At 43.6% G+C, this 22,085-nt stretch overlaps 1 protein-coding gene across 5 annotated transcripts in view; it reads right to left on the bottom strand.

The window, feature by feature from the left end:
* The window catches only part of MPDZ (multiple PDZ domain crumbs cell polarity complex component), a 662,189-nt gene that overhangs the window by 365,871 nt on the left and 274,233 nt on the right, over positions 1-22,085 (bottom strand). For all 5 annotated transcript variants that reach the window (XM_029605550.1, XM_029605570.1, XM_029605559.1 and 2 more), the window contains exon 23: positions 4,030-4,228. In XM_029605550.1, the coding sequence (XP_029461410.1) occupies positions 4,030-4,228 (199 nt within the window). The remainder of the gene's footprint in view (positions 1-4,029; positions 4,229-22,085) is intronic.

The raw sequence follows: 22,085 nt of genomic DNA on the forward strand, positions 1-22,085 counted from the left end.
CACAAGAGACCACTGTTCTGTTCGTAGGTGTCACGTAGAATGGCAAAGTGGCCCCTAACCCCCTACACTCTTACCTAAACCCCACCTCGAGTTACTAGGTGGGCCTACCATAGGGATACAAATACCTACCTACGGGCCATGATATTATGGCCAGTCTCTCTCTCTCTCTGGACCTATCAATTCACCTGAAATAGGACTTACAGGAAACATCGCAAATGGCAATGAAACCTTACCGCATGGTCACGGCAGCTATCGCACAGCCTAACGCAATCCAAAGAGGTGTAGTTAAAATCAGTGTTATGGCTGTGCGATAGCTCTTCGCAGACAGGCTAACCCAGCCCACTCTCCGCCCCTAACTCCTCCTATTTTCTGAATTTGCATCGCACCATACGATATGGTGCTATCGCATGCGTTAAAGGCCTATCGCATGCGATAAGCCCTTAACGCATGCGAAAACACCGTATCGCATTTTGATAAATGACCCCCAAAGTCAACTTAATCAATAGCAGGTAATGGACTTCTCCTCCAAGAACTTATCCAATCCTTTTTTAAACACAACTACACTAACTTCACTAACCACATCCTCTGGCAGCAAATTCCAGAGTTTAATTGTGCGTTGAGTGAAAAAGAACTTTCTCCGATTAGTTTTAAATGTGCCACATGCCAACTTCATGGAGTGCCCCCTAGTCTTCCTATTATCCGAAAGAGTAAATAACTGATTCACATTAATCCATTCTAGACCTCTCATGATTTTAAACACCTCTATCATATCCCCCCTCAGCTGTCTCTTCTCCAAGCTGAAAAAGTCCTCTTCAGCCTTTCCTCATAGGGCAGCTGTTCCATTCCCTTTATCATTTGGGTCGCCCTTCTCTGTACCTTCTCCATTGCACCTATATCTTTTTTGAGATGAGACGACCAGAATTATACACAGTATTCAAGGTGCGGTCTCACCATAGAGCGATACAGAGGCATTATGACATTTTCCGTTTTATTCACCATTCCCTTTCTAATAATTCCCAACATTCTGTTTGCTTTTTTGACTGCTGCAGCACACTGAACTGACGATTTCAAAGTGTTATCCACTATGACGCCTAGATCTCTTTCTTGGGTGGTAGCTCCTAATATGGAACCTAACATTGTGTACTATAGCATGGGTTATTTTTCCCTATATGCATCACCTTGCACTTATTCACATTAAATTTCATCTGCCATTTGGATGCCCAATTTTCCAGTCTCAGAAGGTCTTCCTGCAATTTATCACAATCTGCTTGTGATTTAACTACTCTGAACAATTTTGTATCATCTGCAATTTTGATTACCTCACTTGTCATATTTCTTTCCAGATCATTTATAAATATATTGAAAAGTATGGGTCCCAATACAGATCCCTGAGGCACTCCACTTCCCACTCCCTTCCATTGAGAAAATTGTCCATTTAATCCTACTCACTGTTTCCTGTCTTTTCGCCAGTTTGTAATCCATGAAAGGACACCACTACCTATCCCATGACTTTTTACTTTTCCTAGAAGCCTCTCATGAGGAACTTTGTCAAACGCCTTCTGAAATTCCAAATATACTACATCTACTGGTTCACCTTTATCTACATGTTTATTAACGCTTTCAAAAAAGTGAAGCAGATTTGTGAGGTAAGACTTGCCTTGGATAAAGCCATGCTGACTTTGTTCCATTAAACCATGTCTTTCTATATGTTCTGTTCATCAGGTGCTATACCTTCCTCTAAACTCTTATTTATCAGATCAGTAATAAGAACGTAAGAGGATTCCTTTGCCATTTTTACATAATAAAATGGACATGGATCCAAAACTGAAAACGTAGATTTAAGGTTAGAAATGGCCGAAGTTACTTCTTTTATTGACACTGGGTCAAAACTTGACCAAACTGAATTTTATAGAATTCATAAAGACTTGACCCACTTGATTTCATAGGCAGGCAACTTTAGATTCAAAATAGTAAGCTATGACATTTGGCTCTAGCTCTAATTCCATACATTCCATAGACTTAGAAGTCAAACACTTAACTATTTTGAACAATTATATTGGCTTATTTATGGCTATCTTCAAGGTACTAACATAATAATCCTTTTCAGTCTGAACACAGATCTTCCTATAATCACGCAAATAAGCCTAATAATCTAATTTCATATCAGAATCTCCATATTTTCTCCATGTTCTCTCCTTTCCTCGAAGGTTTTTCCTCATATCTTTTACAGCTCTGGAAAATCAAGGCGTAGGCTTATGTGGGGCCCTAACAATTTTAGTACGTGGGTCTAAATGGTTTTGATAAACCATGGTGAGGCTTGAATTCCAATTATCTACTAACTGGGCACCCGAAACATCTCCCCAATCATAATTCTCAATCTCTTTGATCCAATCAACTTCCAATTGTTCAAAATTCACTTGAGAATATATAGTCTTTTCCTTAAAACAAGGAGTTCTTATCAATTTTTTCTCATTCACTAATTCAAAAAGAATGAGGAAATGATCTGACCATAAAACCTCAACACCTAAAATTGAGATTCTATTAACACATTCCTCACTACTAAACATCAAATCCAACAAATGTCCTGCTCTGTGCATTGATTCTGTAATTAATTGCTCATAATTAGCAGCAGCCATACTTAAAAGCAAATCTTGAGCTTGATTAGCATCTGGGTCATCCATGTGTAAATTTAAATCCCCTAAAACTATCATTCTAGGATGACTAATGGTTAATGAAATTAAAAAAACCTAACAAGTTATTAATTTCTTCAATTGTGTGGCCTGGTGGAAAGTATACAATACAAAACACACAATTTTCAGTTTTGGCTAATAATTCCCAACTCGATGAGATTGGAATTTCCAAACTACAAATTTTTAACTTTTGATTATATATAAGTACTGACTGTCTCCACATTTGTGAGAACTCGCCTGATGAAAGAAAGCATACCCCGAAGGGCAGATTTCAAAGAATAGTATCAAAACTATGATGCCACTATTCAGTAATACAAAAAATATGTAACTGATTATTATCAATGATCTCATGTTTAACATACTCTTTCTTCCTAATTTCCCACTCTTCTGCAGCAACAGCTGGCCTCCTGGCAGAGGGCATAAGAGCCCATACCTTCCTGTTTATGAAGAAGATAGCCGCTTGGTTGTCTGTCTGGATCAAGATTCTCTCTCTCTTTAAAGAGAGAGAGAGAGAGAGAGAGAAAGCGCTTGGAGCACAGCAATTAAGGAGCGGACTGGGAGGGAACTTTCCGATCCCTAGCCCTTCTCTTCCTACTTCTCCTCTCCACCCCGATCCCTAACCTGAACTATCCCCATTTTTTAAATTTTTTTACTTACTGTTCTGTCGGAGCAGAAGCAACTTACGAGTGCCAGCCAGCTGCTGGCACATTCTTCCCCGGAACAGCGGCTAATGGCCGCTGTCCTGGCCGGCCCCCGTCCTGCTCCGCCCAGACCACGCCCCCGGCCTACTCCTTTTTCAGGGCCAGGGCACTTGTGCACGTATCAGGACGTACGAATGTGGCCGGGCCCTTTTGAAAATGTTCGTGGTGCGTGCAGGACCCGGCCACACCCGTATGTCCCGATTTTTACGAGCGCGGCCCTTTAAAAATTTGCCAGATAGATTCTAATTAGCTCATGATGGCTAGATTAACATTCATTATATAAAATGTACTGTATGAACCAATGAAATCTCATTCTATGGAATTTGATATTGTTCTGACAATGATTAATTGCAAGGGCGTAAGGAAATTGCACTAAAGTTTATAGAATTTTAATAAACGTGGTTTTCCAATTAATGTTTTCATTGATCAAGGGTAAGCATTACTATTGATCTTGTATACTAATGAGATATCTCACAGTAAATAGAGGGTAATTTTTAAAAAATTACTACTACTGCTTTAAAGTTTATCAACGTCTTAGTTTTTGTAATACATCAAGGCAAACCTTAACTTGAAATGAAAACCAATAGAATAAAGACAATTTTGAATTTTAACAGTTAACGACACTTAATATAACTTACTTTATGTCTGGTCCAATTAGAGAATGCCGTCTTAGCATGGCTCGTGCTTGGGCATTTGTTAAATTGATCGTTGATTCTTCGTTGATAGCCAAGATACAATCCCCAACATTAATTCGCCCATCACGACTTACAGAACCACCGTGAATGATGCTCCGTACTATCATTCCTGTGCCATCTTTATTGGCACTTACAGTCATTCCTAATGGATTAAAAAAAATTACTGTGACAACTAATAATGGTAAAAGAGAAAAAAAACCTTCTATTCACTTCTTGTCACATTTCTATAGCGCAGAACAGAAAGTGGGAAGGCAGACTCATTTGTTTATAATAGTTTATTAGCTATCTTTAAGTAAAAGTTAGAATGTTTATCTTTCCCCTTTCCCACAAGAAAGTATGATATGCATCTTAGAGTGCTGCACAGTATTATGTTTATATTTGAGGAACAGTTTTCATATGACATAAAACAAGTGTTGCTTACCTGTAACAGGTGTTCTCACAGGACAGCAGGATGTTAGTCCTCACATATGGGTGACATCACAGGATGGAGCCCTGTATGGAAAACTTTTCTGTCAAAGTTTCTACAAAGCTTTGACTGACACTGGCACACTGAGTGCACTGAGCATGCTCAGCCTGCAATTATCCCTGTGAGCCACAGGTGTCTCCCTCAGTCTCGTCTTATAGCTAAAAGTGCAAGCAAAACTAAAATAAACGTAAAAACGTATACAGACCCAACTCCGTGGGGTGGCGGGTGGGTTTCGTGAGGACTAACATCCTGCTGTCCTGTGAGAACACCTGTTACAGGTAAGCAACACTTGCTTTCTCACAGGACAAGCAGGATGGTAGTCCTCACATACGGGTGAGTACCAAGCTGAGGATGCCCGAGAGTGCACCAAATGCACCCAAGACGAGCGACAGGCGCAATGACGGGGGTGGAATTTGGAACAGAGGGCATCCTGAAACCCTTAACAGGTTGGTGGAAGGATGTTGGGTAGTTAAACCGAAAAGAATAAGAGTAGATGGACTGGCCAAACATGGAACATGCCGGCTACTCGTATCTAAGCAATAATGGCTGCGAAGGTATGGAGAGAACTACAGATTGCAGCCTGATAAATATGTACAAGCAGCAGCGGCCGAGGGGAAGCTATTAAGGCTCGGACGCAAGCAACACAGTGTGGTTACACACAGTGTTGTAGTGAAATGCCTGCTTGTTGGTAGAAAAGAGATACAGACCGTCAATTAGGAGGAATAGGTCTCTTTGCCCACTGGAACTCGCAGCTTGACTCTTGCCACAGAAGGAAAGAGTTAGGTGGAATTCCTATGGAATGTAGTGTGATCTAGATAGAATGCAAGTGCACTATTACTGTCCAAGAAGTGGAAAAAACCCTCTCACTCTGGTGAGAGAGAGAGGTTGGGAAAAATGGGCAGAGTATATCTTGAGTAAGGTGAGATGCAACGTCTACCTTAAGAAAAATAGGAAGTTGAATGCGTAAAAACCACTCTGTGACGGAGGTACGCAGGGTCGGATGAGTATGTAACAAAGTGTGTAACTCACTGACCCTGTTGGCAGAAATGACATTTATGAGGGAAAGTATTTCCCACATCAAACTGTGAAATGACAGGAATGGAAAGGCTCGAATGGAGAACGTATGAGACTTATAAGGATAAGATATAGGTTCCATTCCGTGACTAGTGAAAATAGAGGTGGCTTGATCAGTGGATAATCCATGGTAAGTTGACTCAGAAAGGGTTTACCGTAAATCGGGTATCCCCACTCCCAAATGATACACCAATTGGAACAGAGGTGTACCTATGTGGAGGATGTCTGGGGAGCAGAATCCGAGGGAGCAAGAGAAAAGAGTGGTGTAGAAAAAGAAAAAAGGGTAATACCCTTTTGTATGCGTCATGTGGTAAATCATGCCATTTTGAGTGGTAGGATTTATGTGTGAAAGGTTTTGTGACGCTGCCAGTACCTGAGAACATCAGTGAGTCTACGATTTGAGACTGACTTGTGAGAAGGCAAATTGGTTACTGGTGTGATAGATTGAGAAGTATGGGAAGCATACTGGTCTCGGCCAGGACATGGGTCTAAGGAACAGTGAACCCCGTTCCGGTTCAACATTAGAAGAGTGCTGGCTATGAGAGGCAGCAGAAGAGACACATTTAAGAGGCCCTTGATGGAAGAAAGGCGTCTATGGGAACGCATTGGAAACATGTGTAGGGAGTAGAATCTGTGCACCGTATGGTTCGATTCGGACACAGAGGGCAAGTTCGGTTGACCTCAGCATTAGAAGATTTGTTTCTGCTACAATGTAGTCCAAGACCATTCGAGAGGATAGAAACCTACATGGAGAAGGTCTGCTAGTGCATACAGTAAATCTCTTAGATAAGTGGCCCGAGGATGTATGAAGTGAGCAAGGGCTAAGGGTACAGCTGCGCAGCTTCCTTGCAGAGCAGCGAAGAGGTTGTGTGCGCTTGTGTGTTGGAAAGCATATTGTCCCTATGCTGTCTGTCTGTATGCACAAAGATTTGTTGCAGAAGCAGTATTGAAAGGCATAAGGGTATAACTCATGGCTACAAGCTCCAGGAATTTCATGTGAAACTGTGCCTGGAATGGAATAGATGCATATTGGGTTGAGAAGCTTTTAGGTCAAACTTTACAACCCTGAGTAAATGCGAGCATGAGCAGAATCAGACTAGGTTGTGGTTCTAGATCTGCAATATGGATGAGGGACGAAAGCGGTTGAACAGCTTAGCCCCACTGATAATGGAATTTCACTGAATCTAACCCATAGCAGTTTTGGATCTATGAGGAAAGTGCATAGTGAAAAAACCCCATGGCCCGACAATGAAGAATTGAGGGGCTGAGGTTATGGAAAAATGCGCTCAGGGACATGTAAGAATTTATTAGAATGTCTGCGCGTATGCTGGACAGGAAGGTCAGTATGACTGTGGTGTCTAGAAGTGTTGTATAAGGGATTTATGGCAGTGACAGTAATCCCAGTTAGTAAATGTATAGTGAGTCATGAAGAAGTGAGAGCTCCTTGTGTGGAGTGACTGTGGTTATGCAGCCGTCCATGCAAGGAAAAGTGTGAATGATGTTGCACTCCGCAGAGAAACAGCATTCACAGATAGTGATTCAATGAATACCCCAGTTGCCGAAGCTGGTGCAACCGGCAGAGCTTGGGATTGTAATATTGTTGACTCACCATGAAGCACACAGAAAGATTAGAGGTAATGTACTTATTGTGATATGGAAGCATGGTAACGAGAGATACCATTTTACCTGTGCCTTCGGAAGAAAGTTGGTATTTCTGAGGTCCAGGTTGGGCGGAGAGTAACTACTTTCTGTTGAAAGAAAGAATAGTGTAATTAAAACTCCCCAACCCCCCCTCCCCCTCTCTGCGCTTTGTAGCGTCTGGGGGAGTGTACCGGGAACTTTGGTACAAGGTGGGGTGGCCGCTCTGATATCCGGCCAGTTGGAAGACAAGGAGGTGTCCAACTGGAGGGGCTGATGTAATCTGGATATCATGTAACCTCCCACGGGACTGTGAGCAGTAAAGTCTTACCCGCATTTCTGTGTGCTGTACAAAGAGACATCGAGACCTGTCGTAAGGCTTTGAGGTGGACTTGCACTTGAGGCAGTATTTGCTGGATCTCGTGTTTAGCAGATCAGCGAATGCACCTGGAGCTTTGGTTCTGAAGCAGGAACCAGAAGCCAGAGCATTAATCAGGAAAGAGCCTCGTTACTGAAAAAGGGAGGAAGCCCTGATGCAATCCCAAAGAAATGATAGAGAGGTTCTCCTGGTATTGGGGCTGACGTAGCTAGCATAGCGATATGTGACACTAATACGGTTCTTGGACGGTACATGACCTAGAACCTTTTGAACCATGTGGCCCGAAGTAGTGAACACATCTCAATGGGAATGCCGCAGAAGCGGGTACTTACAATCCGACATGGATCGCCGAAGGACGAGCCGGTGAAGATTGCTGGCTCCGTGGATTTCCGGAGTCCTCGAGGGTTAGCCTGTGGACGTAGACGTCCGTCTCAACTCTGATGCCTGGTATGGTGGCGCAGGTATAGAGGAGACAGGCTGGGCGTGGCTGGCGCTTACATCGTAATTAGCGGAGGGCCACAATCCCTCACCGATGACAGTGGGGCACACCTGGGAACAGGGGAGCCGATTAACGAGCTTGTGAACCCGCCCCTCGTCGCAGCGGCTCGATGTCTCGTGAAGCCAGTGCAGAATTCTTCGGACCTCGATCCGGTGTTTCTGGATTACCAAGCACTGCCAAAACTTTGCGGAACAGTGCTGATGGCAGTGGTGATGTTGCTCGGCCCGAGCATTGTCCAGCATCGAGAAGGATAGCACCGATGTGCTGGATGGCGTCGGTGGCGGACGGTCACCATGTCGATGAAGATGCGTGCCACGGTGCTCAGCCTGGTCTTTCTCCAGCGCCGAGATGAAAGCCCTCGCTGTCTTGGATGGCGATTGATGACGTACTGTCAGCATGCCTGCTCTTCTCCTGGCACTATGTAGTGTCGTAGGCTAATACGGGGCTTTAATAAGAACCCAAAGCATGGAGCACTGTGTTTAGGCGAGGGCATTACGTGGCGGTATTGACGGCGTTGATGGCGGCCAAAGAGGCCTCGAGGGTATCGTCAAAAATGTATATGAAAAAATGTCGATGACTCGGCCAGAGCAATGGTGACAGTGACAGAGCACTGACGGCATCAGCGTAGGTATCTATGGGAACAATGTGGCATCGAATAGTCGAAAAAACATCGTTGGTATCGGAAAAAAGATACCGGCATCGAAGGAGTTGATGACCGCATCGATAGGAACGTCGAAGACAACAATGGAAATGATGTGGTTGTCGAGGGTATTGATGTATGGAGGCGGGCACCGAGGGCATCGGTGGCATGGCCATGGGCATCAATGGCATGGCCACGGATGTCGACGGTATCGATTGGATTGACTCGGGCAGAAATGGCATCGACACCATGGACGCTGGCACCGACGCCACGGACGCAGGCACCGATGGATTTGACGTGGGCACTGATGCCACAGACATGGGCATCGATGGCCACCGATGGAAAGGCATCCATAAAATAAAGGATGGCATCGATGGAATGACCCCGGCATCGATGGAATTGCCCCGGGCATGGATGGCACAGACAAGACAAGGTGTACTTCGATGGCATCCATCCAGGCAATGATGGCACTGATGGAACCCAAGGAAAAATCAGTGCCATGGATGAAAAAACATGAATGGCACTGATAGAAACGATGCAGGGACGATGGCATCAGAGTACTGCAGGGGGAGGGGTACCGATAGCATCTAAGAATCCAGGATGGTCTGAAGGGGTACCAACGGTAGCGATGGGGCATCAACTGCGTGAGGGTACCAAGGAAATCGAAGGACCTGAATCTACAGGGGCCCTGGCGGCAACGGAAACCGTGGAAGTCCCTGTCCCACTAGCGCTAATAACCAAGCAGAGTGTCACAGAGTGACACTCGCAGGCTATGGGTAGCTAATTGAAAACATAGGGAGAGGGAAGGCCGCAGTTGGTTGGCAGGCCAGAAAGGTGACAGGAACCGACCGAAAAAAAACAGGGCATAGTACTCACCGACCTTCGGAGGGACACCCGTGCAGGGAAAAGTGTTTGTGAAGTAAAATTTTAAGTCTTTCCTTGAGGAAAAAGTGTTAGAATTTCTCACAGAGCTCGTAACCGCTATGCTTGCTTACTGCAGAGCGGAAAAAAGAAGACTGAGGGAGACACTTGTGGCTCACAGGGATAATTGCAGGCTGAGCATGCTCAGTGCACTCAGTGTGCCAGTGTCATTCAAAGCTTTATAGAAACATAGAAATGACGGCAGAAGAAGACCAACCGGTCCATCCAGTCTGCCCAGCAAGCTTCACACATTTGTTCTCATACTTAACTGTTTCTCTTGGCTCTTAGTAACCTTATGTTCTAATTCCCTTTTCACCCCCACCATTAATGTAGAGAGCAGTGCTGGAGCTGCTTCCAAGTGAAATATTAAGTTTGATTAGTTGGGTAAGCGGCAGCATAGCTCTCTGCCATGAAGCAGAGGGCAATGCTGGAAATGTGTGAAGTATCAGTTTTTCTTTTCCCCTGTCATTGAAGCAAGGAGTCATGCCGGACATGCACCGAAAGTGAAGAATGCCTTGAAAGTCACATTAACTATCATCAAATATTGAAAAGCCTAATAATTGGTAATACCTATAAGCCCATGAACCCATCCCTGTTTTTTTTTCTTTTTTTCTTTTCTTTTTTTAATTGGGAGATGGATGCCCTTCATCCTTCTACTCTGTGAAGGTGGACACCTACCACCGGCCACTGGCATCCCGCTCCGTTAATGCCTCTGTGGCTACTGCCGCTCCATGCAGTGTTTTACTACCTGCTCTTTATATGCGTCCTCTAGAACTGATGGATCCCATCCCTGGGTTTTTTTATTATTTATTTAATTGGGAGATGACAGCCCTCCATCCTTCCGCTCCGTGAAGGTGGACACCTACCACTGGCCACTGGCATCCCGCTCCGTGAATGCCTCTGTGGCTACTGCCGCTCTGTGCAGTATTTTACTACCTGCTCTTTATATGGACACCTACCACTGGCCACTGGCATCCCGCTCCGTGAATGCCTCTGTGGCTACTGCCGCTCCGTGCAGTATTTTACTACCTGCTCTTTATATGCGTCCTCTGGACCTGATGGATCCACAATATTTATCCCATGCCCCTTTGAAGTGCTTCACAGTTTTGGACTTCACCACTTCCTCCGGAAGGGCATTCCAGGCATCCACCACTCTCTCCGTGAAGAAATTCTTCCTGACATTGGTTCTTAGTCTTCCTCCTTGGAGCCTCAGCTCGTGACCTCTGGTTCTGCTGATTTTTTTCTGTTGGAAAAGGTTTGTCATTGTCTTTGGATCGTTAAAGTTTTTCAAGTATCTGAAAGTTTGAATCATATCACCCCTGCTCCTCCTTTCCTCCAGGGTGTACATATTTAGATTCTTCAATCTCTCCTCGTATGTCAACCGATGAAGACCCTCCACCTTCCTGGTCGCCCTTCTCTGTACCGCCTCCAACTTGTCCTTGTCTCTTTGTAGATACGGTCTCCAGAACTGAACACAGTACTCCAGGTGAGGCCTCACCAAGGACCTGTACAAGGGGATTATCACTTCCCTTTTCTTACTCGATATTCCTCTCTCTATGCATCCCAGCATTCTTCTGGCTTTTGCAATCGCCTTGTCGCATTGTTTCGCCGACTTCATATCATTAGACACTATCACCCCAAGGTCTCTCTCCTGCTCCGTGCACATCAGCCTTTCCCCCCCCATCGAATACAGTTCATTCGGATTTCCACTCCCCAAATGCATGACTTTGACAGAAAAGTTTTCCGTACAGGGCTCCATCCTGTGATGTCACCCATATGCGATGCATGGCAGATCAGCTAGTTTATCTTGGATTTCGGGCCATAAATCAGGGGCTGTAAGCCAGGTTCACCATCTAGCACTGAGTCCTGTTGTTGCTCGAGGTTCATGTGGTATTGTGTCTATAGCTGGTAAATAGCAATATGTGACACCAATATAGTTCTTGGGAGAAGTTATGACAAGACCCTCCCAAAAACTTCTGGTCCTTTTTAGTGACCAGGTCGAAAGGGATGGTTTCAGACATGTCCCTTTAATTAGGTCTCAATGGGATCGGTGTCGAAGCGAGATTAGCCCTTCGGGGATCCCGGGATAGGTATAGGGGTCCATGGAGGCTCAGAAGGACGAGTCAGCATCGATGAATTAGGCTGTCATTTGTAGGTGCCACAACGAGGCAGTGCCACAACAGTGTGAATATCCATGGCTCTGGGGTTAGATTCCAGAAGGCATCAAGGACAGCCTGACGGACAAGGATGTCCAGCTCCTTCCTGGAAGCTGGTATAGGTAGCATAGCTACAGGGGGAGACAGGCTAGGTGTACTGGCTCTTCCACATGAATCTGTGGTGGCTCAGTACCCGGCACCGGTGTTGCAACTGGCTCAATGGATATTGATTCCGGTGTGGTATCAGTGCCGGCACTGAACGTGGAACCACGTCGGTGCCGGCGATGATGTTTCCCTCGGTGCTCGGTCCAGTCATTCACCAGCGCCGAGGAAACTGCCACCAATGTCCAAAATGGTAATGGACGCTTACCGTGGCAGTGACTATGTTTCCCTCAGTGCTCGGCACAGTCATTCTCCAGCACTGAGGAAGCTGCCTCTGATGTCCAGAATGGCATCAGTGATGGACGCTCACCGTGCCGGTGATGATGATTCCCACGGTGCTCAGCCCGGTCATTCTCCAGCACCGAGGAAGATTCCCTCTCTGTCCCAGATGAAATTGGTGACGGATGGTCACCTTGCCTCTACTGCTCCTGACATTGTTTGTCGCCCAAGGATTACACAGGGCTCTGGTTTAGAACCCGAAGTATGGAGCGTTTTCTTTAGTCGAGGACATCGATGTAGGTGTTGATGGCGACTTCGATAGTATCGACGGCATTGATGGGGGCACAGATGGCATCGAGGAGGGCATCGACAGCGGCCCGGGAGGCAACAGGAACCGTGGATGCCTTAATACCTCTAGCCCCAATGGACCTGGTGGAAGATTAGCAAGGACACTCGCGGGCATCGTGGGGCAGACCGAGGGTGATAGACATAGGGAGAAAAGAGGGCTGCAATCCAGTTGGTAACCCGGGGAACCGATAGTGAGGTAACAGGAACCGACCGGAAAACAGGGCATAGTACTCACCAAGCATCGATGAAATGTACGCGAAGGGAGACCCGTGTAGAGAAATTATTTATGAAGTAAAACTTCAATTGTTTCCATGAGGAAAAGTTGTGAGAGAAATCTCACAGAGCTCCTAGACATGAGGCAAACTACAGCGCAGAAAAAAAGAGACTGAAGGGAGACTCCTGTGCATACAGGGATCATAGCATGCTGGGCATGCTCAGTGTGCCAGTCAAAAGTTCTAGAAACTTTGACAGAAAAGTTTTCTGTAATAGGGCTCCGTCCAGTGGCGTTACCCATATGTGAGGACTACCATCCTGCTTGTCCTGGGAGAAACAGCCTCACCGCATAGTTCGACTGTGGACTCCAACAGGAGATCAATGACCACTGAAGGCAGCACATATGTGCTCTCACACCCAGGGAGCCACTTCTAATGCGGCAGCGATGATCGGACAAACAGGGTTTTGCAGGGATTGAACTCGTAGCATCAATGTGTGGAACTAAGGCTCCCACATTGTACTGAACCGAACCTTGAGATACTCCAGAGTCTGAGATGGCTGCAAATCACTTTAGGCTAGATTTACTCCTGGGTCTAATTCCTGTAGCAAAGAACCATCCTGCAGGAAGTAGAAAAACTCTTTCCGTGGTTTTGGTTTGAATCAATCAGTTGTCCAGATAGGGGTGAATTAGAATGCCCTCCTTGTAGAGAGTAGACATTACCACAGTTACCTAAGAAAAAATTTAATTTTTAATTTAATTTAAAATCTTTTCTATACCGTCGTTAAGCTAGTTGCCATCACAACGGTTCACAATAAAGCACATAATTTCAAACTTCAATGTGTTGAATTATATTAACTTAACAGGTGCCATCAAATACTGTAACATAGTTTCATATTAAATATTACTTAGTGGTGGTGATAAGTCATGTCAACTTTAAGTATATCGGCTATAAGATAAATTAACACTTAAGTATGGTCCTCTGTTTGCAATCTAATAGAGGTAAAGTAAGATAAAATATATACACACACACCATTTGAGTAAGCTGATGTGTGTGTGTGGGAGTTCTTTGGACTGCATCATACAATTCTCTGGATTCTACTCTTCATTCCCTTTGTGGTATGCTTGCTTAAATAGCCATGTTTTTAAACTTTTTTTGAATGCTTTGATGTCTCTTTGTGTTCTGATTTCTAAAGGCAAAGTCCCGAGTGCCGCAGCTAGCCCAAAAGGCAAGGCCTGAAACTGGTAAGGACGATCCAGAACAGCAAAACGGACTGCTGAAGTTCCCAGCGGATGGGAGTATGCAACCAGTATGAGCCAAAACGACCCTACTTTCTTGGGCATGAACAAATAAATGGAAGAATGGGCCATATATCTCTGTGATTCAAGCATGGGAATAACTGCTTTCAGGTTCAACCTCCACTGTAATGTCATTTCCACTTCTATTCTCTGCTGAGGGAGTTAGAGACACCATGAAGGAATCTGGAGGAATGCAAAGATATTCTAGAGCATACCCGCTCCATAAAGCTTTGAGAACACATCGATCCAAAGTAATCTGGACCCACCTGTAGTAAAAACAGGCCTTTCTCCTGAACTAATAGGTGAGCCTGCCAACCTTCATTAGCAGACCAAGGGGCTCCACCTATGGAGTCTGCATTCTTTCGAGGTCCTTGGGGGTGAAAAGACTGAGATCTGTGGAAGGAACGGGAACTTTGGGAAGAACCTCCCCTATAAGGCTAACAACGCCTCAAATATTTTGCTTTTGGATAGTCTCAATCCTCCAATCCTGAGCATCCTTCAGTGCTGCACCTCCCTCTACCAGGATGGTGGTATGGTTCGTGACAGAACACACCAAGGCATCAACTTTAGGGAAACGTAACCACTCTCTGGTCTGCAGATCCAAGGGGTATAAACCCACCAAGAATCATCCTCTTTTAAAAGATGCCCCTGGGGCACTCCAGTACAGAAGTCAACTCCTGGAATGCAACTCAGAGAGGAAAGAAACAAGAAACCTTGCATAAGGTGACCAAGATAGGAACTTTCTTCTACCTTTCCAAGGAGACAGTCCCAGCAGCTCCAAGGGTCTTCAATGCCTGAGAGATCAAACTCAGCAATTCATCTCTAAGAAACAGAGTAGAGTTCAACTTGGCTCCAAAGGGAGGGAAATGCTCCCCATCACCATCAACAGAATAAAAGAAAGACAAGGGATAATGGGGCCCTGTTAAAAATACAGCATGAAATGCTATCTTCTTAAGATTAAATTGGCTAAGAAAGACTTTTTTAAGAAAGCTCTTGGCAAATCCTGACAAGCTTACAGCTGAAGACCCTGTGTTCATTTTAGAAGAAAAATTAGGAATATTTGGGCTGAATTTACTGTTAATGCTCAAGAGTCTGAAGCACAACAAGTAGATAACACCTTTTCCCACAGTGACTCTAGAATACCTATTAGTAAGTTTTCCACATTTAACACTCAGATAGCCTACAGTTACTTTTGAAAGAAATGAATTCCTTCTCTTGTCCAAAGGATGCTTTACTATTTAGACTTTTGAAAACCACAAGAGTTTGGTATGATCCCCTATTTAACAACACATTTGATGTTGTGTCAATCTGCCTCTCAACAGTAAAGAGGTGGATGAACCATAATAAATTGGCTCTAAACCTAAATAAAATCGAGGTGATAGTTTTGCAGAAATCAGATAAGGTTAAAGCTCTACCTTCTTTGCTTTTTGAGAATAGTTCCACAGGTTCAAAGCTTAAGAGTTACAATGAAAAAGGATCATCAGATGCATAATTCCATTAAGTCAGTGATTAAATCTGGTTACTATAAAATCCAGTTACCGCGCCTTTTAAAATCATTCTTAGGCCTATATGAATTTTGTTTAAGAACATAAGAACTTGCCATGCTGGGTCAGACCAAGGGTTCATCAAGCCCAGCATCCTGTTTCCAACAGAGGCCAAACCAGGCCACAAGAACCTGGCAATTACCCAAACACTAAGAAGATCCCATGCTACTGATGCAATTAATAGCAGTGGCTATTCCCTAAGTAAACTTGATTAATAGCCATTAATGGACTTCTCCTCCAAGAATTTGTCCAAACCTTTTTTGAACCGAGCTAGCTACACTAACTGCACTAACCACATCCTCTGGCAACAAATTCCAAGCTTTATTGTGCGTTGAGTGAAAAAGAATTTTCTCCGATTAGTCTTAAATGTGCTACTTGCTAACTTCATGGAATGCCCCCCTAGTCCTTCTATTATTCGAAAGTGTAAATAACTGATTCACATCTACTCGTTCAAGACCTCTCATGATCTTAAAGACCTCTATCATATCCCCCCTTAGCCATCTCTTCTCCAAGCTGAAAAGTCCTAACCTCTTTAGTCTTTCCTCATAGGGGAGCTGTTCCATCCCCTTTATCATTTTGGTTGCCCTTCTCCATCGCAACTATATCTTTTTTGAGATGTGGCGACCAGAATTGTACACAGTTTTCAAGGTGCGGTCTCACCATGGAGCGATATAGAGGCATTATGACATTTTCCATTTTATTAATCATTCCCTTCCTAATAATTCCTAACATTCTGTTTGCTTTTTTGACTGCTGCAGCACACTGAGCCGACAATTTTAAAGTATTATCTACTATGATGCCTAGATCGTTTTCCTGGGTGGTAGCTCCTAATATGGAACCTAACATTGTGTAACTACAGCAAGGGTTGTTTTTCCCAATATGCAATACACCTTGCACTTGTCCACATTAAATTTCATCTGCCATTTGGATGCCCAATCTTCCAGTCTTGCAAGGTCCTCCTGTAATGTATCACAATCTGCTTGTGATTTAACTACTCTGAATAATTTTGTATCATCCGCAAATTTGATAACCTCACTCGTTGTATTCCTTTCCAGATCATTTATATATATATTGAAAAACACGGGTCCAAGTACAGATCCCTGAGGCACTCCACTGTTTCCCTTTTCCACTGAGAAAATTGACCATTTAATCCTACTCTCTGTTTCCTGTCTTTTAACCAGTTTGTAATCCACAAAAGAACATCGCCTCCTATCCCATGACTTTTTAGTTTTCTTAGAAGCCTCTCATGAGGGACTTTGTCAAACGCCTTCTGAAAATCCAAATACACTACATCTACCAGTTCACCTTTATCCACATGTTTATTAACCCCTTCAAAAAAATGAAACAGATTTGTTAGGCAAGACTTCTCTTGGGTAAATCCATGTTGACTGTATTCCATTAAACCATATCTTTCTATATGCTCTACGATTTTGATCTTGAGAATAGTTTCCACTATTTTTCCCGGCACTGAAGTCAGGCTCACTGGTCTATAGTTACCCGGATCACCCCTGGAGCCTTTTTTAAATATTGGGGTTACATTGGCCATCCTCCAGTCTTCAGGTACAATGGATGATTTTAATGATAGGTTACAGCCTAAGTGCAGGCTTTGATTCTCCCCAGCCTTGATTACTGTAATTCGTTGTTTCTGGGCTTGCCCATATTTGCGTTATAGGCTCTTCAGATACTAAAGAACTTGGCCATATGGTTAATATCAGAGCTGAAAAGGAGAGCTCACATCTCTCCTATCTTGATGGGGCTGCACTGGCTGCCAGTCAGTTGGTGGGTTTAATCTAAAATTGCATTGTTTGTCCATAAAATGCTCAGTACAGATGCTCTGCCCTGGATTAATTCTATATTACATATTTACAATCTTGTTCGAGCACTGAGATTATCTCAAAGAAAGCATTTAGATGTTGCACTACACACTGAGACTTGTAACAGGGCCTTCTCAGTGATGAATCCAATTTCATGGAATTCACTGCCTGAAATTCTGTGTCTGATGAAAACCCATTTGTTTCATATGGCTTTTTTTTAAGGGGTTCATTGAGGCAAGGGTTGCAGTTTGTTACTTTTGGACATTATGACTGGTTAACAGTCCTCTTTATTGTTTGTTTGATTTTACTGATTATGTATGTTTTTAATTATGTATTCTGCTTAGAGCTGTGGTGTAGGCAGCCTATAAAAGCTTTTAAAAAAATAAAAAATAATTAATGTTCATCTTGAGAAAGGGTGCTTTCCAGATTCTCTAAAAGCTGTTAAAGTTCAACCTATCTTAAAAAAAAAAAAAAAAAATCAATCTTGATCCGGTCATCACTAGTAACTTTAAACCCATTTCAAATCTTCACTGTGTTGTCAAAAGTTATTAACAAGGTTATTTTCACTCAGTTATATAATATTTTAGACAACTCTTTAGTTTTCCATCTGAAGCAGTGTGACTTTCAAAGATGCTTTACAACAGAATCGGCATTAACTGTTCTGCTAAAAAAGATTATTCTAAACCTAGACAAAGGAAAAGCTGTTCTCATTGTCTCTCTTGAATGACTTCAGCATTTGATATTACTGATCATCAACTTTTACTTAAGTGTTTGGCAGATATTGGAACTCCACATCACTATCTGAATTGCATTTGAACTGTGGTGTTCCTCAAGGTTTAATTGTGTCCCCCAAACTTTTCAAAATGTATTTTTCCACTCTTTGCTATGTTGATTCAAAGTTTAGATTTTGGGTGCCTTTTTTTTTTTTTTAATGCTGTCATCCAAATTTTAGTTGGTTTTAATCCTAAGAATCCTGGATCTTTGTCTAACTTCAATGTCTGCCTAACCGCTGATACTAACTGGCTCTCCTCTTTCAAAGTTAAGATAAATTCAGAGAAGTCTGAAGCAGTGTGGTTTGCTAGAAATTGTAATCTCACTGCTCTGTATATCCAGAAATGGCAGGTTCAACTACACACCCTCAATATTAAGTTTGATCCTTTCTTGAACTTTTCTCTGCAAACTTTTCATCTCATTCGTCTTATTTTTTGTGTTTTATTCGATGGCTTCAACCATTTTTAGAATTACAAGATGTGAAACCATTAATACATGCATTGGTACTAAAGCCAGCCAGATTACGCTATCTTCCAATTTACCTTATTGACTTCAATTAGTGCAAAATACAGCTGCTAAACTGATCTTTGGTAAAAAGAAGTTTGGTCATGTAACCCCTTTGTGTTAAGGGAGCTTCACTGGTTGCCAGTTGCTTGTCAGATAGAATTCAAGATCATCTTCTTACTTTTAAAGCCTTGCATTGAATTTCACCTTATCTTGGTAATCTAATTGTTCCCCATCAGTCTGGGCGTAGGCTACACTTTTCTCAACATGAATTATTGAGATTACCTAAGGAAATCAGGTTAGAAAGAATTCACAAGAAAAGCTTTTCATTTTAGCTTCTTCTCTGTAGAGTACATTACTTCCTTCTCTGCACATAGAGAAGAAGTATATTAAATTTAGGAAATATATGAAGGCATTTTTTTTTTCCAAGTCTTCTTTAAATTTGTTTTATTTTATTTGAGGACTTAGGGGTAGATTTTTAAAAAATGTGCGTTCGCGTACTTTTGTTGGCGCACCAGTCGCAAACAAAAGTACGCTGGATTTTAGTAGATACGCATGTAGCCGCGCGTATCTGCTAAAATCCAGGATCGGCGCGCGCAAGGCTGCCGATTTTGGGCAGCCGGCGCGCGCCGAGCCGCGCAGCCTGCCTCCATTCCCTCCGAGGCCGCTCTGAAATCGAAGCGGCCTCGGAGGGAACTCTTTTTCGCCCTCCCCTCACCTTCCCCTCCCTTCCTCTACCTAACCCGGCCCTATCTAAATTCCCCCCCCCCTACCTTTGTCCACGGATTTACGCCTCCTGGAGGGAGACGTAAATCCACGTGCGCCAGCAGGCCGCTGGTGCGCCGAGACGCAACCCGGGGGCGGTTCCGGAGGGCGCAGCCACGCCCCCGGACCGCCCCGGACCGAAACCACGCCCCCTGGCCCGCCCCCGAAACGCCGCGTCCCGCCCCCAAAACGCCACGTCGATCGGCCCCGCCCCCGACACGCCCCCAACAAAAAACCCCGGGACTTACGCGAGTCCCGGGGCTCTGCGCGCGCCGGCAGGCCTATGGAAAATAGGCGCGCCGGCGCGCAAGGCCCTGCTCGCGTAAATCCGTGCGGATTTACGCGAGCAGGGCTTTTAAAATCCGCCCCTTAGTTTTTCGTTTTTTTAACCTCATTCCATATTCAAATTTTAATTATTCATTCTTATTTTGCTTTTTTTTATTTATTGTGATTTTCATAATTAACCCAAGATAACTTGACACAGAAATATGGGTCTATGAGAAGTTACCAAAACATCCCAAAAAAAGATAGGGGGGAAAAAAGTCAAATAGAAAAAGTTCCACTTCATATAACCCTCAAAATTAAAATAAAATAGGTGACAAGAAGCGATTCAGGTAGGAAATGAAAATTACATTAAATTAAACCAGCTTAATTCTTGCTGGACGATGCCCAGCAAATATTTAAAAAAAAAAATCAATTGGCACAGCTCAAAATAAACATACCTGGTATCCCCAAGTTTTAAGATACATTTACATGGGTAACAAACTATAAATTGTGCCCCCAAAGCCAAAACTTCCTATCTCATAGCCAGAAAGTTTTGCCAACGGTCCTGGGTTACTCTAGTGACATCCGGATAGATACATACTTTCTGACTCTGGAACAAAGAAATGATTGCAAAGAAACAACCTCAAGACCATAACCTGATCCTGAGGAAAAAGAAATGAGACCAAAAGAGTTCCTCTATCAGCCACTTCCAAAGATGTTGCAAATGCTCAAGAAAGTCTGTCAAATTAGATCCCACTCCAAAGGAGCAAAAGTCCACACGGATCCCCTCACGAATGGCCCCCTTTCCAGAGGCAGAAAATAAACGTTAGCCATAGATGGCACAGCTTTACTTGGAAAGTTTAATATCTCAGCCAAGAATTTTCTAAAATGCTCCTGTGGAGAAATATATTCTACTAGTGGAAAATTCCACAGTCTGAGATTTAGATATCTAGCAGAGTTCTCAAGATTCTCCACATTTCTATCTTGAATCAGATTTCCTTGAACCAAATTAGATTTTACATCCCAGATCTCCATAAGCTGCTTTTCCATGTCTTCTAACTCCATTTATGGAATGTGGCCTACATCTCATCTATGTCAAGGAAGAAGGATTCAGTTTTGAAAGGAATTGGGGAACCTTTTGGGGAAGGGGGAGTCTCTTCCGAAGGGATGGGCTCCACCTTAACCAGGGTGGAACCAGATTTCTGGCGCTAACCTTTAAAAAGGAGATAGAGCAGCTTTTAAACTAGAACAAAGGGGAAAGCCAACAGTTGCTCAGCAGCGCATGGTTCGGAGGGAGGTACTTCAAAGGAAACTAATGATGCATTAGAATTAGGGCATCCAGACAGTGAGGTTCCAATAATTAGAAAAGTAGTCCAAGTGCCTGTAACTAAAAACTCACCTGAGCTAAAAAATTCTAACTTATCCCTATCAATTAAAAAGCAGAATGAAAATTCAAACAAAAAACAGACTTTGAAATGTTTGTATGCTAATGCCAGAAGTTTAAGTAGTAAGGTAGGAGAATTAGAATGTATAGCAGTGAATGATGACATAGACTTAATTGGCATCTCAGAGACATGGTGGAAAGAGGATAACCAATGGGACAGTGCTATACCGGGGTACAAATTATATCGCAGTAACAGAGGCAGGCTCTAGGGTCAGCCAGTTGCACAGGGCTTAAATTAGGTATAATAAAAGTGCATCAGTAGGAAAATGAGAATTCCCTTCCCCCATCTGGCAAAGAAACAGGTGCAGTAGGCTGGCTCTCCACATGTGGATACAAAATGGCAATCGAGGTATCGGGAGGGAGGGGGGGTGAGGGGTTGCCGCGGGAACAGCCAAGTCCTTCTGTGCCTGGCTGCTGCGAGCGGGAGAGAGAGAAAACTGCTCTCCACTCCTTCCCCCATAAGCTGCTGGTCCTTGTACAGGGTACTGATTAATAAAAAGTAAAAACCTTTCCTCTTCTTCCTTTTTCTTTTCCCCTCCAGACAGCCTAAAGTGACAGAGGAATTTTACTTCTCTGATGAGACCCCTGAGGTATGGAGCTTCTCAGGGATGTTAAAGTAACAGAGGAATTTTACCTCAGGGGTCTCATCAGAGAAGTAAAATTCCTCTGTTACTTTAACATCCCTGAGAAGTCACATTCCTCAGGGGTCTCATCAGAGAAGTAAAATCCCTCTAACATCCCTGAGAATGCACATACCTCAGGGGTCTCATCAGAGAAGTATGAGGCTTCTCAGGAATGTTTGAGAGACCTGAGGTATGAGACTTCTCAGGGTTCTACCACGGACGAAAGAGCAACTGAACATCTTCCGACTAATCATGCCA

This window comes from Rhinatrema bivittatum, chromosome 1 (assembly GCF_901001135.1).
Source record: "Rhinatrema bivittatum chromosome 1, aRhiBiv1.1, whole genome shotgun sequence".
NCBI classification, from domain to species: Eukaryota; Metazoa; Chordata; class Amphibia; order Gymnophiona; family Rhinatrematidae; genus Rhinatrema; species Rhinatrema bivittatum.